The sequence below is a fragment of the Colletotrichum abscissum genome (genome assembly GCF_030869225.1).
Source record: "Colletotrichum abscissum strain IMI 504890 chromosome Unknown Scaffold_6.1, whole genome shotgun sequence".
Lineage (NCBI taxonomy): Eukaryota > Fungi > Ascomycota > Sordariomycetes > Glomerellales > Glomerellaceae > Colletotrichum > Colletotrichum abscissum.
Window position 1 is genome coordinate 1,182,362 of NW_026850503.1, and position 13,384 is coordinate 1,195,745.

The 13,384-nt window shown below is 55.8% G+C and overlaps 6 protein-coding genes across 6 annotated transcripts; 3 read left to right on the forward strand and 3 right to left on the reverse strand.

Annotated features, from left to right (window-relative positions):
* Positions 1–79: 79 nt before the first annotated feature.
* On the forward strand, positions 80–811 carry CABS01_03382 (Yae1 protein; the record flags this gene model as incomplete). Its single annotated transcript, XM_060536757.1, has 1 exon — positions 80–811. One exon carries the CDS (start codon positions 80–82, stop codon positions 809–811), a length of 732 nt encoding a protein of 243 aa, XP_060392676.1.
* Positions 812–3,311: 2,500 nt separating this feature from the next.
* CABS01_03383 (uncharacterized protein) lies at positions 3,312–4,256 on the forward strand (the record flags this gene model as incomplete). Its single annotated transcript, XM_060536758.1, has 1 exon — positions 3,312–4,256. The coding sequence occupies one exon, from the start codon at positions 3,312–3,314 to the stop codon at positions 4,254–4,256; it is 945 nt and encodes a 314-aa protein (XP_060392677.1).
* Positions 4,257–5,204: 948 nt separating this feature from the next.
* Positions 5,205–6,138, reverse strand: CABS01_03384 (cenp-O kinetochore centromere component; the record flags this gene model as incomplete). Its single annotated transcript, XM_060536759.1, has 2 exons — positions 5,205–6,013; positions 6,069–6,138. 2 exons carry the CDS (start codon positions 6,136–6,138, stop codon positions 5,205–5,207), a joined length of 879 nt encoding a protein of 292 aa, XP_060392678.1.
* Positions 6,139–7,172: 1,034 nt separating this feature from the next.
* CABS01_03385 (acetyl-CoA transporter 1) lies at positions 7,173–8,959 on the forward strand (the record flags this gene model as incomplete). Its single annotated transcript, XM_060536760.1, has 2 exons — positions 7,173–8,560; positions 8,620–8,959. The coding sequence occupies 2 exons, from the start codon at positions 7,173–7,175 to the stop codon at positions 8,957–8,959; spliced, it is 1,728 nt and encodes a 575-aa protein (XP_060392679.1).
* A 278-nt stretch (positions 8,960–9,237) lies between these two features.
* CABS01_03386 (DNA/pantothenate metabolism flavoprotein) lies at positions 9,238–10,428 on the reverse strand (the record flags this gene model as incomplete). Its single annotated transcript, XM_060536761.1, has 1 exon — positions 9,238–10,428. The coding sequence occupies one exon, from the start codon at positions 10,426–10,428 to the stop codon at positions 9,238–9,240; it is 1,191 nt and encodes a 396-aa protein (XP_060392680.1).
* Positions 10,429–11,431: 1,003 nt separating this feature from the next.
* Positions 11,432–13,156, reverse strand: CABS01_03387 (major facilitator superfamily transporter; the record flags this gene model as incomplete). Its single annotated transcript, XM_060536762.1, has 2 exons — positions 11,432–12,339; positions 12,481–13,156. 2 exons carry the CDS (start codon positions 13,154–13,156, stop codon positions 11,432–11,434), a joined length of 1,584 nt encoding a protein of 527 aa, XP_060392681.1.
* Positions 13,157–13,384: the final 228 nt, after the last annotated feature.

The following is a 13,384-nucleotide window of genomic DNA, read 5'->3' on the forward strand; positions in this document are numbered from 1 at the left end:
CCTCCAAAAGAAGATCTCCGTCACCTCAGCATAAACGCCCAAGACTACGAGCGGCACAGTCTTTGACTAGTCTCTCACTATGCATCTTCAACCCATTGACAACACTGAAATCGAGCCATTCACCAGCGCCATGGACGATCCCCGCATCACCATCCTGCCAGAGGCGCAGTCCCAAGAGACCTTTGACGACGTCTGGGGCTCTGAGCCCGGCTCGCCGAACCACGCCGGCCACAACAACAATTTTGCCCAAGACGCGGCGAGCGCAGCAGCACCCGTGGGAACGCACCCGGGCGACATGCCGCGCCTGCAGGCCGAGCACACCAACGCCGGCTACCGCGAGGGCATATCCGCCGCCAAAGCCCACAGCATCCAGGCGGGCTTTGACGAGGGCTTCAGCCTCGGCGCCGAGGTCGGCTCACTCGCGGGCCAGATTGTCGGCCTTTTTGAGGGCATCGCCGCTGCACTAGACGGCCACGATGAGGATTCTTCTAAGAAAGCCCGCCAGACGCTGGACGACGCAAAGGCCGAGCTCAAGATTGACTCCATCTTTGGACCGGCGTACTGGAACACTGACGGGACCTGGAAGTTTGACGTTGAGGGCACCAACGGTGGTGATGAAATCCTCTTCGCAGACGTGGCTCGTGCCCACCCCCTCATTCGCAAATGGCAAAAGGTGGCCGACGCCGAGATCGAGCAATGGGGCATCGTGCTCGAGGCCATTGGCGGCGCGCAGGAGCACGAGAGGCAGCAGAGCCCGGAGCGGGCGCACAGCTCCGCGGTGCCACAGACTAAGAAGCCTCTCGACTGGTGAGGTTTGCTTCTGTCAGCGGTTGCCTCTCCGTTGTGCCATGCACAAGGAAGCACCGCCATCGCATTGCCGTGCGCTACTCGCGGCAACCGAATTTCCACCAGGTCTTTACGCGGAGGAGTCTTCGGGCCGAGCTGGCGCTCTCATCGAGAGAGAAGAAGGGAGAAAAAAAGATCTCACTTACAGGACTGCCCGGGTCCTATACCACGAATGCGCAAGAGCCATCATCGGTTTCCAGTAAGTTGCTATAGCGTCAATGGCTATGCCCATGTGGAGACGACTTGACTAAACTGAACACACAGCTGATCCGATCAAATTGCATTAATATTACAAACTTGATATTGCTTCGGCTATTTGGGTTTCCCGCGGACGGCGACGAAGGGAACGGGAATCCCCCGACCTCTACTCCTCGCTAGGGTAGAGTTAAATTCGGACTTTGACCAAGGACCCCATTTTCGCAAGACCTTCCCCTCCTTGTGCTGCCGACGTGTGGCGAGTATATGGCACAGCAGCCGGAGCCGGATCTGGCACATGAGCCGCAAACTTTTGACGACAACCCTCAAGCCCTCCTGTGGCTTGTTTACAGTTCATGACGAGGCGAACCATCCTTCTTAGCCGATCGCTCATGAGCTCATGACTCTGTTGGTGGTTTCCTATTTTTGACAGGACGCAGACGGGAAGGGGGAGGCAGCCAAGCAACATTGTTTAGACGAAAATGCGGTCATGACCACCTGTCAAAATCGACACTGACAAGGGAGGACGTTGCGGGTTGTAAGATTTCTTCAAAGGCAAATGACCATGGATGCCATGAGGGTGAATTCTTGTTGGACATGATCTCACGTAGTCAAGAAGCTGGATTGAATCTCAATACTCCCTACCTTCCTCTCTGCATAAAGGAGAGAAACCTGCATGAAAGATTCCCGCATCATTGAAGATGGGCCATACACCAATTCACGACTCAACAGCCTTGAGGCTGAGAGATCATTAGAAGATCCGTATTAAGCGCCGAAGCCATCATCGATTCCACTTCCACCAATAGGTAGGGAGGTGGATTAGGCCTGAAGACCTCAGCGCGAAGGGGCGGAGGGGGAGGCCACCAGCAACCCTCACTGACATCATCCCACAACACCCGCACCATACGAACGAGCACCACGCAGTAAATCCCACAACTTTTCGGAGTTCGCGAAGAAGAGATAGTGGCTGCCACACCTGCACTCGATGCTTTGACCCCCTTGGAAATTGGCCAGATTCGTGGGATAACCAAGGGTTATGGTGTTTCGAAAGTTCGGATGACGGGCTGTGCTGCCTCACAATTGGAGGGGTCAGCCCATCTCGACTCTCCTCGGGCCCAAAGGTCTCTTTAAGCTCAACACCATTCGAGACGATTTCTGCAGGGATATTTACGATTAGCGTGAAATGGTGGCATAGCAGAGTGGCATTACCCCTGGTTGTCGGACGAGGTGACATCGTCTTTCCCCCCCCCTCCTTGACCTTCTTCCCCCGGGTTTGCTGGCAGGTACTCCGTAGATCTTGGTGATTCGTGAAAAGGCTGCTTTACACAGGGATCCCGGGTGATCCCATCTGCCGAAGCATGCTCCGTCCCTGTATCAGAGGCTCATGCAGAGCAGCAGCTGCGCCCATCTCCATCTCCATCTCCATCTCTGGCCTGCTGTGCTCCTTCAACCACTCTGTTCCCTCTATTCTTTTTCCGAATTGGGAGAAGAACGTTACGTAGTTACGTAGTAGGAAAAGAAACAAGGCCCTACCAAGCACATCTCTCCGTATCCGTACCTGTCGTCCCAATTTCTGATCGCAACGTAATTTTAGCAAACGTCCATCCGAAGCTTGGTGATCCCCGTTCTTGTGATCGTTTTCCTCCCCCTCCCAGGCTTCCCCCCCTGATCTTCGTCAAAGAGACGGGCTAACCAATCACGGAGATCTTCGACATGCAATGGAGGCCTGCGGGGCGATGCTTCTTTTTCAGCCCCTTTAGATGGGGCGGCGTCCAAAGGACGGCAGGCCTTTTCTCTTCCATGTATGTACGGATACTACTATGTACGGCGGAATAATGACATGACGTTTAATCAAATTAGCGTAGCTCCATTTAGTGACCTACCCAAGGTACACCCGTGAGTCTATTCGCGATGTTGGGCTTAGCGGCTTTGCCCCTAGCCACTCCTCCTCCCGATGTCTCCGCCATCGTCACTTAAACCCCCTGTATGGGAGTTCCGCGATGGGGAAGGGAAGAAAGATAGAAAAGGAGCAGCTCTTCACCTTGTTTCTCGACTCCCCTTTTCTTCTCTCTCTCTTCAGTATCTCTGATACCAATTACTTTCGCTAATACCTTCAATATCGACCCTGGTCTCGTTTGCTCTCTCTCACTCTACACACTTCCCTATTTACTTTATAGTAAACATTCATTCTTTCTCCTACACAGAGCAAACCATAACCCACCTCACTTACACACACACACACACACACACACACACACACACACACCACAATGCGCTACTCAACCCTCACAGTCGTCGGCCTCGCAGCCGTCGCCCGCGCAACATGGGACGGCCAATTCAGCTACCCACCAGGCATCGAGCCCCTCGGCCTCGCCAACGGCAACGCAGACTTCAACATCAAGACCTTTGGCCCCCTCACAGGCCCACCCTCAGACTGCATCTCCGTCTGGCACCCTCCCCACCCGGACGTCTACATTGACGACTGCGACAGCGACAAGGAGCACGGCTGGCACTGGGTCCACCCGGGCAAGCCCAAATGGGGCGACAAGCCCGGCAAGGACAAGGACGGCCACAAGTGGAAGAAGCCAAAGCACACAAAGGAACCCGGCTGCGACAAGTGCTCCCCGGAGACCACCGAGCCCCCCTCGGCCCCGGAACCCACAGAGACGCCCGACCAGCCCGACCAGCCGGAGCAGCCCGAGCCCACCACCACGCCGCAGTCCTGGAAGTGGACCACCTCCACAATCACCCAGACCGCCGTCTCCACAATCTACAGCTGCCCGCCCAGCGTCCCCAACTGCCCCGGCAACGGCGGCGGCACAATGTACGAGACCGTCACCGTCCCCGCCATCGTCACAATCTGCCCCGTCCCCGTCGCGCCCAACCCGGGCCCGACCACCGCGCCCGTGGCTCCTCCCGCCACCACCGCGCCGGCAGAGCAGCCCGCGCCCAGCAACCCTTCCCCTCCCCAGACCCTCTCCTCCGTCGTCATCCCGCCCGTGTCATCAAGCCCCCCTGTGGTCCCCGTCCCTCCCGTCTCCTCTGCTCCCCCCGCCGCCACGACGACCAAGCCCGATTCCGTCGGCACCGTCACCAGACCCAACCCGACCGCGACCACGAGCCGCGCCGTCGTCACCGCCGGTGCTGTACAGAACGTTCAGCGCGCGGGTGGTGTGGTCGTCGCCGTGGTGGCTGCCGCCGCTGCCTTTATCTGAATGGAATCTTCAGTGCTTTTTTTTTTTTTTTTTGGCCTTTTGCTTTTCATCATGTTACTAGAGAGAAAGACAATACGTTGCTTTTGCGATTCAGGCATAGAGGGTGATATACCATGGGAACTTGGGGTACAATGGGACAAAATAAGGGTTAATGACTGTGAAAATCAACGAACGGGAATCTGGGGGGTTTTCACTTGGACACGATTGGGTTGGCTCCTCGGGCTTCGCAACTTTGGGCGAAGGAGGATATCGGCTCTGGCGTCTGAGAAACCCAACTTAATTAGTTAAGGCTAATATAATGGGTTGCGTACTTTTGATTACAATATCTGTTCCATCATCCTTTACTCGTGCAAGGTGCAACCAATGATGGAATTCCGAAGTCGATTCCTCGCGACCAAGCTCAATGTCTCGGACTTACATGGCTCTGCAGCGGGTTTGACACGCATAATCGGTTATCAATAGTCGCATTGCCCTGGGTGTCGTCTTCTCGCCGCATAGCTTTGGTCGGGTGCTACGGATCGTCGGCAGATCTTCAGATCGAGGGGTACCTTGAGTCGATCTGCTTTTGACATGATCCACTTTGAAGCCTCTGCCATTTACTCGCTGGTCGATTGAGTTGCGGACCGAGTTTGTGGCTGCATAATCTTGCAGATTGAACGCAATATGCTTAAGGTACATTTGCGTTCAGGCCAGGTTGCGGACGGCTCGGAGGGTCACGCATGAGTCGAGAGGACAAATGCGACTTTCCGGTGCGGACGGCTTTCTACCTAGCACGTGCTCGTCTCACTCGGACGAACTTGCCGATCTGGTTGCTTTTCAGTTAAGAGGTCTATCCCGCAAGATCTTCGTTGAAGGCCGTAGAAATGGGTCCTACTGTCGTCGGATGACCAGTCTTTGGCCCATAATTTCCTATTCGTAGAAGCATCTTTGTCGTACCCGACCCAGTCCTCAAGATGTCGCTAACCGCTTTGCGACATCTTCTACGCGACGGCTGTCACCTAGAAGATCTCGCGTGGTCTCTCGATCACGTCCCGCCATGCCGAGAACGACGAGTTTTTGAATCTGCCCATCTTCGCTCATGACCAGTCTGCCCGCCCTGCCATCGGCCCATTCGATGCTGATCTGCTTGGCTTCAATGTCTGCGGCAACGATGCTTGTGACCGCCTGGTTGGAGTTATCCCCCTCGCTGCCGGCGCCCACCAGCCCAGCCGCCTTTTGCAGATCGCCAATCACAGCAGTGCGGTTGTGGTATCTCACAATTTCCCTCCTCAGCGTTCGCACGAAGCGAGATAAATCTTGGACCTTCTGATCTTCGGCGTCGGCAGGCTTGGGTGCAGGGAGATGGCGAGCAGCGAGTGCGGCGAGCGGGATGCATGGAGGCACCGTATGGCGATGAACACGCAGGTGTCGCGAGTCTTTGTACGGTCGATTGAGCATGACATAGTATGGTCGTCGGAACTTGGCGCCGGACATGATTTCGATGCGAATGCCCAGGACGCTGCCTCGATCGACGGCGTTGGGGTCCGGGTCTTTCACCTTGAACGTCGTTATAGTTGCGCAAGTTCTGTACAGACATTGCTGGTCGTGCGCGTCTTGGGCTTTGGATCGGGAGAGGACTTGGTCGCGGTCGGCCTTGGATTCGGAAGGGAGTGCAATCGTGCTGCGTTTCTCATTGTCTTCCTTGAGGGCGTTTCGTATCGAATCGGACGAGATGAGAGCTGTGGCCTGGACCTTCAATTCCTTCTTCAACGAGGCGGCTGGGCGCATCGCAAGTTAGCATCTGGGCAAGGATCCCCTTGGAGAAGCAGTTACCTTTTGCTCGAAGGTCATTGATCTCTTGTTCGAGAGCTTCTGCAGCAGCATCTGGAAGTTCACCAGACATTTTGTCTGTTGCGGGTGTGGACAGGAGGGAATCGCGATTTCCTCGGCGAGGAGAGCGCAGTTGTCGTAGTCTTAGTTGGCGATGACGTGATTGGGATCCTGGACGCGATCGACGCGTCTTGGTGAAGTTGACAATTGAATTGGTTGCCAAGCAGCGCAGTGCGAGACACTTGAACCCAGTCAACAAAACGTCCCGACAGCGCGGAATGCGACCCGCGGGGAAGCTTATCTAAGCTGTTATCTTATCAATGATTATCTTGGGTACCTACGCAGTTTGGCGCCAAATGAGGCATGGCGCCAGGGGTCCCAAGGGAGCTCGCCGGGCGGCGGGTGGCTTCCCACTCGAGTGGAGCGCGTCTGGACCTGGATAAGCTTCTTTGAATCTTCTCCCCAATTCCCGTTTACTTCACCCCGAGGTATCGTCGCAACAGAAACACCTTTTCTTGCTGTGTTGATTTGCTTCTGCCGAATTCACTACGTGTCGGTCCACTTGGGACTTGAGTTCTTTTTACTATCATATCTCATTCTTATCTATCATTTCCGCCATTTTCCAAGACCCCGCAACGTCCAACTCGACCACTATTCCATTCCTTCTTTGCCACTGGCGTGTTCTCAAAAGTGTCAAAGGCCACGGTTGCGCTTCCACTGTTCCCCGAACATCACCTTTTTCCACCCTTTCTTCTACCAACCATACTCGCGCACACAAAAACAAGCTCTCGATTGCTTGGGTGCCTAGCGCCATACCGTCTATCATTGGTCTAAGCTGTTGTTTAAGACAGCATCGCCTTGACTGCCACGGACTCTGCTCCACCCCGCCCTCGACCCTGTCTAGGTGGTCTTCGCTGGACAGACAAAGAACCTTTTCCTTTGCTCACGACTCCCGACTTGTCGCATAAAGTCTTTTTTTCCTTTCTCCCAAACCACCTCTCACGTTTCGACACAGCCGCTCTCAACCGAAACCTCGAATTCTACTGCGTACTAGCATTGCGCCGCAAGCTCCAACCGAGACACTCCTCAACTACCAGCCAAGCACAAATGAGCGTCCGAACACGCCGAAACAAGTCCGTCAAGCGAAAAGCTTTGGCTGATTTAGCTGTAGACACAGACGGCACGAACGGTCAAGCCAACGGCGGGATGAACCAGAACAACGTTGAGTTCCGGCGGAAGGCGACGACTCCCGGCTCCGACACCGTGACCGCGAACCTGATGTCGCGCGAATCCTTCACCCTCGACGACCCCGTCCCGAAGACACCCATCGCCAATAATCATGGCTTCTTCGAGTTGCCGTTGCAGGATCAGAGGAATTTCCTCCTGCTGGTGCTCCTGTACTTCCTACAGGGTGTGCCCATGGGTCTCGCGGGTGGTTCGGTTCCCTTCCTAATGAAGGACCACATGTCGTACAGCGAGATCGGAATCTTTAGTCTAGCTTCATACCCATACTCGCTGAAGCTTCTCTGGAGTCCCATCGTTGACGCGGTTTGGAGTCCCAAGGTTGGACGCAGAAAGAGCTGGATTCTTCCCATTCAGCTGCTTTCAGGACTGGGTATGCTCTGGCTCGGGTCTACTGTCGAGAACATGATGGCCAACACCGGCAAGCCTGGAGGTCCTACCGTGTGGAACTTCACCGGCTGGTGGTTCTTCCTCGTCTTTATGTGCGCCACGCAAGATATCGCCGTAGACGGCTGGGCTTTGACTCTCCTGACGCCCGGCAATGTGTCGTATGCATCCACTGCACAGACCGTCGGTCTCACTGCCGGTCACTTCCTATCCTACACGGTGTTCTTGGCCTTCAACTCCAAGGACTTTGCAAACCGCTACTTCCGCAGCTCTCCCCTGGATCACGGTCTCATGTCGCTTGGCGGATATCTGACTTTCTGGGGCTGGGCGTACATTGCCATCACCATTGGGCTCTCTCTCTTCAAGCGTGAGGAGAGAACCAAGAATGAGGATGGCATTTGGGATGTGTACAAGATCATGTGGGGTGTTCTCAAGTTGAAGAATATCCAGACCATTATCATTGTTCATCTCATTGCTAAGATTGGCTTTCAGGCCAATGACGCAGTCACCAACCTGAAGCTCATTGACAAGGGATTCGGTCAGGAGAACATGGCCCTGACGGTCCTCATCGATTTCCCTTTTGAAATCGCGCTTGGCTACTACGCTGGCAAGTGGTCTCAGGAATACACTCCTATGCGCCTATGGTGCTGGGGCTTCATGGGCCGCCTCGTTGCTGCTCTGATCGCCCAGTTCACCGTCACCATTTTCCCGGCCGGCGGCGTTACTCCTTGGTACATGCTGGTCGTCATTGGCGAACACGTCTTCTCGACCTTTACAAACACGGTCATGTTTGTCGCCGTCTCTGCTTTCCACGCTAGAATCGCAGACCCTGTCATTGGCGGTACCTACATGACTCTCTTGGCTACGTAAGTTTATCCTCGGATTATCACTCGACCAAGTTCCTTTGCTAATATGGCCTCCGCAGCGTCTGTAATCTTGGCGGCACGTTCCCGCGCTTCTTCGTCTTGCGTCTGGTCGACTACTTCACCGTCGCGACCTGCAAACCTGGCAACCCCGCGGATCTGAACGCCCTGAAGGGCCCTGTCATCACCGACCCCTTCTCTTGCTCCCTGCAGCCAGACAAGGAGAAGTGTGTCAACGGTGGCGGCACGTGTGAGATGGTGCGTGACGGATACTACTTTGTCAACATCATCTGCGTCGTCTTTGGCGTGGTGACGTTCATGCTCTACATCCGACCTAGAGTTCTGCATCTGCAGTCACTCCCCATGAGAGCCTGGCGTTTGGCGCCGTCGACGTCTAAATAATGGAATTGCACTGCGCGGAAAAATCCGGGGGATGTTGTACATGTATCATATAAAGCATCACGCAGCGCGCACGGTTTGGAGTACCTTTCATATAGAGAGAGCGAGAAAGATGGAGAGGGAAGCACTTGTACTTGATATGCTTTTTTCATTACCATTTGATGCGCGCTATGCCGTTATATACGTGACGCTTGCCCCAAAGAAGTTTTGCCAGAAAACATGAAAATTCTTTCTCGCTCGCTGACACAACACATCTCTCTTCACCCCCGGTCTCTCTACTTCTACAGCGATTCAATGTGCTGCGAATGCAAATCCTGTACAGCAGGGATAATCAAGCTCTCGATCTCGATCTCGGGGTCACTCTCCGGCAGCGCGCTGGGATCAAGCGGCTTGTCCTCCCACGTTCCCCCACTTCCCCCCGCCGACGACGACGACGCGCGCTGAACGCTCGGCACGCGGACCCACCGGTCCGGCCTACCTGGCGCGACGAAGACGACCTCCCACTTGCGCGTGGACAGCAGGTTGCCGATGACGAGGTGGTGCTGGTACCGCTCGAGGGAGTACTTGGCCTTGTGCACGAGGATGGCCGGGTCCGTCTCGAGCTTGAAGCTGACGACCATCCCTTGCGGGGCCCAGCCGTCGACGAGGTTCTGGAGGAACTTGGGGACGGGGTCGAGGTCGATGACGAGGGACTTGGATTTTGCTACCTTGGTGGAGTCGAAGTTGTCAAAGGCCTCTTCGTCTTCCGTGTTGGAGGCGTTGCCGTTGCCGTTGCCGTTGCTCGAGTTGGCGGGTTTGGCTGTGGTTTTCGTTGTAGCTGATCCTGCCCCTGCTCCAGAGAAAGAATCCGTGGCATTGGTGGACTGGATCTTGTGCTCGGCCATTCTGTCCTGCGGCAGGAAGAAGTCAGACACCGCGGCGGCGAGGTAAAGAAGCGCCGACGGGCCCAAGGGCCTCAGCAACCCCGCGATAGCGCGCAGCTCGAACAAGTAATCCGTAATCGTCGTAAACGGCAGCATGAGCAGCATATTGCCCTTCTTCGCAGCGGTATACTTGCGCAACACCTCTCGCATGCGCTCCTGGTGCGCCGCGTTCGCGACGACGGTGCCGTCCTCGCCCTCGGCCAGGAAATCCAAAAAGCAATCCGTGGCGTGGGAGTAGTGGCGCGAGTACGGCTGCAACGAAAACTGACGGTGCAAGAAGATGACGGCGTAGCCGGCCTCGAGGAAGTACTCGGCCGAGGTGGCCCCGCGGGTCCCCGCGGAGAAGTTGTCGATGAAGCGGACCGTCTGCTTCTCGAGGGGCACGGTGGTGCCGCCCGAGGTGACGAGGACGACGCGCCGGCTCGAGGCGGCGTGGTGGTCGATGAAGGAGCGGGCGGCGGCGACGTGGGCGTCTAGGTTTTTGGGGGGCGGTTGGGAGGAGAAGTAGGCGTCTTCTTGGCGTTCTGCCGTTTCTGTGGGGAGAGACATTTTTTGGGGGGAGGTTTGTGTTTTATGAAGCGGTGATATTCACGGATCGTCTCAGAGAAGTGGTAGCTGTTTACTGTGTCAAGTGATGATGTGTGGTGGTGAGATTTGTGAGACCTCGGTGGCAGGGAAAATGGACTGGTGACGAAGGGCCGTCCGAAGGTGTGTGTGAGACCTGAACGGTGTCAGTGACTTGATATACATAGTTGATATCTCCGGTAGCGGTATTCGACCCCATTCATGTCCAGAAGTATGGTGTATAAGGAGTATGAGGGATGAGAATCCATCTCCATTACTCGGCCCAATACCTCCGCCGGACCTCGGTCCTCCGGCACCCATTTTCTCATATGACGTGTCTTACACGTAAACTCACCTTGGGATATATAGTGTCTTTCTAAGTTTAAATAGCGTCAATCTCGAAGACGATGTATGAGGCTGTGTCGAATGCTCTATCTCCGGAAACTTCGTACCTCAACAATCACTGAAGACAAGAAATTAACCACAATGAAGAGAGATTGGGAAACGCAGCGAGGGTTTTAAACCGTCGTTTCCAGCGCCGGTTCGGTTCCTCCGCACGGGCCGAAGGAGGCCCGTGCCCCACCGACCCGCACCTCCGGGATGGAATCTGCTGCGGATTTCTGGGAACGTATTTGCTTCGGGGCTTCGCAACGACGTCCCGTCGGCGTTCACGTCGTTACAACCGCGGCTCAAATCTCATTCTCAGCACACAAGTGACTCAGAAGTCGATGTTGATTCGGCACCGATAGCCGATCATAAGAATGTTTCCAAACCGAACTTCCTGTTTGGGAACGACAGACACAGTTAAACATGAGGTAAGCTTACATCATTACAATTAACTCCGGGTCTAGTCTTCATTATATGTACAATTCTCATCATAGATGCCTCTCTGATATCCAATCCCTTTTTATGTACCAAGACCTCGAATTTTCCCTCGTAACAAAAGTGCGCCTGCCCGAATCTCTTTCTTCTTCCTCCTCTTTTTTGTCTAGAAATTGCCCCAGATAACCTTTCCAACGCACACAAACTTGGCAGCCATGAGCGCCGCCAAGGCCAAAACATACACCAGCCCAGTGAAGATAATGAGACCCCAATACTGGCCACCCGTCGCCGTGACAATCTCGCCGCCAATGGGAATACCAATCAGGCACGCGACCGAGACGGCGGTATACGTCGTCGAGTAGTACCGCCCGTAATGCTGCGTCTTGCACAGCCGCCCGACGCACACGGGGCTGATGCTGATGTTGTTCCCGCTTGCAAAACCAAACAGCACGGCAAAGACGATGACGCCCGCGGCCGTCGAGCCCGCGGGCAGCCAGACGGCCAGGCACGCGACCGCGGACAGCACGATGGCGGCCATGTTGCTGTTAAACGGTCCGGCCCTATCGGCCCACCAACCAGGCAGCGCCCTACCTAGAACGCTGCCGGCGTTAAGGATGGGCAGGATGGAAAAGGCAAAGGACTCGCTGAACCCCTGGCTGAGCGTGTAGCTCGAGATGTACGTCAGCGGGATAAACAGCGCAAACTCCATCAGGAAAATACCCGCTGTCGTGAGACTGAAGGCCGCGCTGCGGAAGATGCGCGGGTCCGGGTGCGGGCTCGCGTTGCGGGCGGGCGGGAGGCGCGAGCGGATCAGGAAGTTGGAGGCGCCGCAGAGGGCGAGGCAGATGAAGCCGACGGCGCGGATGGTCCAGCCCCAGCCGATGCGGGGGAAGAGGGACTTCATCATGAGGGGGAAGATGATGCCGCCGATGGAGCCGCCGGTGGAGGCCATGCCTGTCGCGAAGCCGCGGCGGCGCTTGAACCAGTGGCCTACGGCTGCGATGGACGGGGTGAAGACGAGGGAGCTGCCGAGGCCGCAGAGGATGCCGAAGGCGAGCATGAAGTGCCAGTATACTGGGAGAGTGTGTTAGCGCGCTCTTATGTATGTGTATTGCTCGGAGAGGATGTGTTGAGGGATGCAAGTATGGGAGGGAGTGATGAAACGACGCGCCACAACAAGGCGAGCCGATGCAAAACTCTGTGTAAACGACTTACCTGTGCATATACTCAACAACATGACGCCAATGACAAGACACACCGTCCCAGCGAGAACGAGCCACCGCGGGCCATACTGATCAAACACGGGCCCGATGTAGATACCCCCAAAGAAGCAGAGGAACGTATACACGGAGAAAATCCACCCAATCGTTCCCTCGCTGTATCCCTTGAGCTGATGCGTCGCAACGTACGTCTGGAAGATGGCGATGCTGTTCATGATGCCCAGGGCCGAGAAGAGCGCCAGCCAGGACCCCAGCACGACGGACCACGCCCGGAGCCCGCCCTCGGGGTAAGTTTCTTCCTCTCCTGCTGTCGTCGAGGCGACCCCTGCGGTGTCGGTGCGGTGGATGTAGTTGCCGTCATCGTCATCGGTGGAGTCTCCGGCACCCTCTTCTCCTCCTACTCCGGCTTCCTTGCCGTAGGCGGCATTGTTGTTGTTCTTGGTGCTGTTGTTGATGAAATCGCTGTTGTGTTGGTGATGGTAGTTGGCGCCGCCCGCGCCGGCCACGGCGTTGGAGACGGAGGGAATCAGGTCGTTGCCTATGACCGCCGCTGCACCATCGTGGGCTGCGCTCTCTGGCTTGGTGGGCAGCGGGTAGTCATAGCTGCTGTAGTCCGGTTCGGGTGTGATGTGGTCGCCTTGGCGGGCTGTGGAAGCCTTTTCCGGGTCCATGTGGGATGGATGGGTGAATGGATGGATGAAGAGAGGAGGATGAGGGAGAGGACAAGAGAAGAGAGGAGAGCGAGCCTCGGTATTATGTCTCGTGCTGTGTCTGTCTTTGGATCTTCCCCCCTTCGATCTTCAGGTGTTCTTCTTGTTCCCTCTTCCTGATTTTTGACTTCCGCCTTGCAGTTCTGCAACCCTGTCGGCCACGTTTTCTCCCTTCTGCTTCCTTTTCCT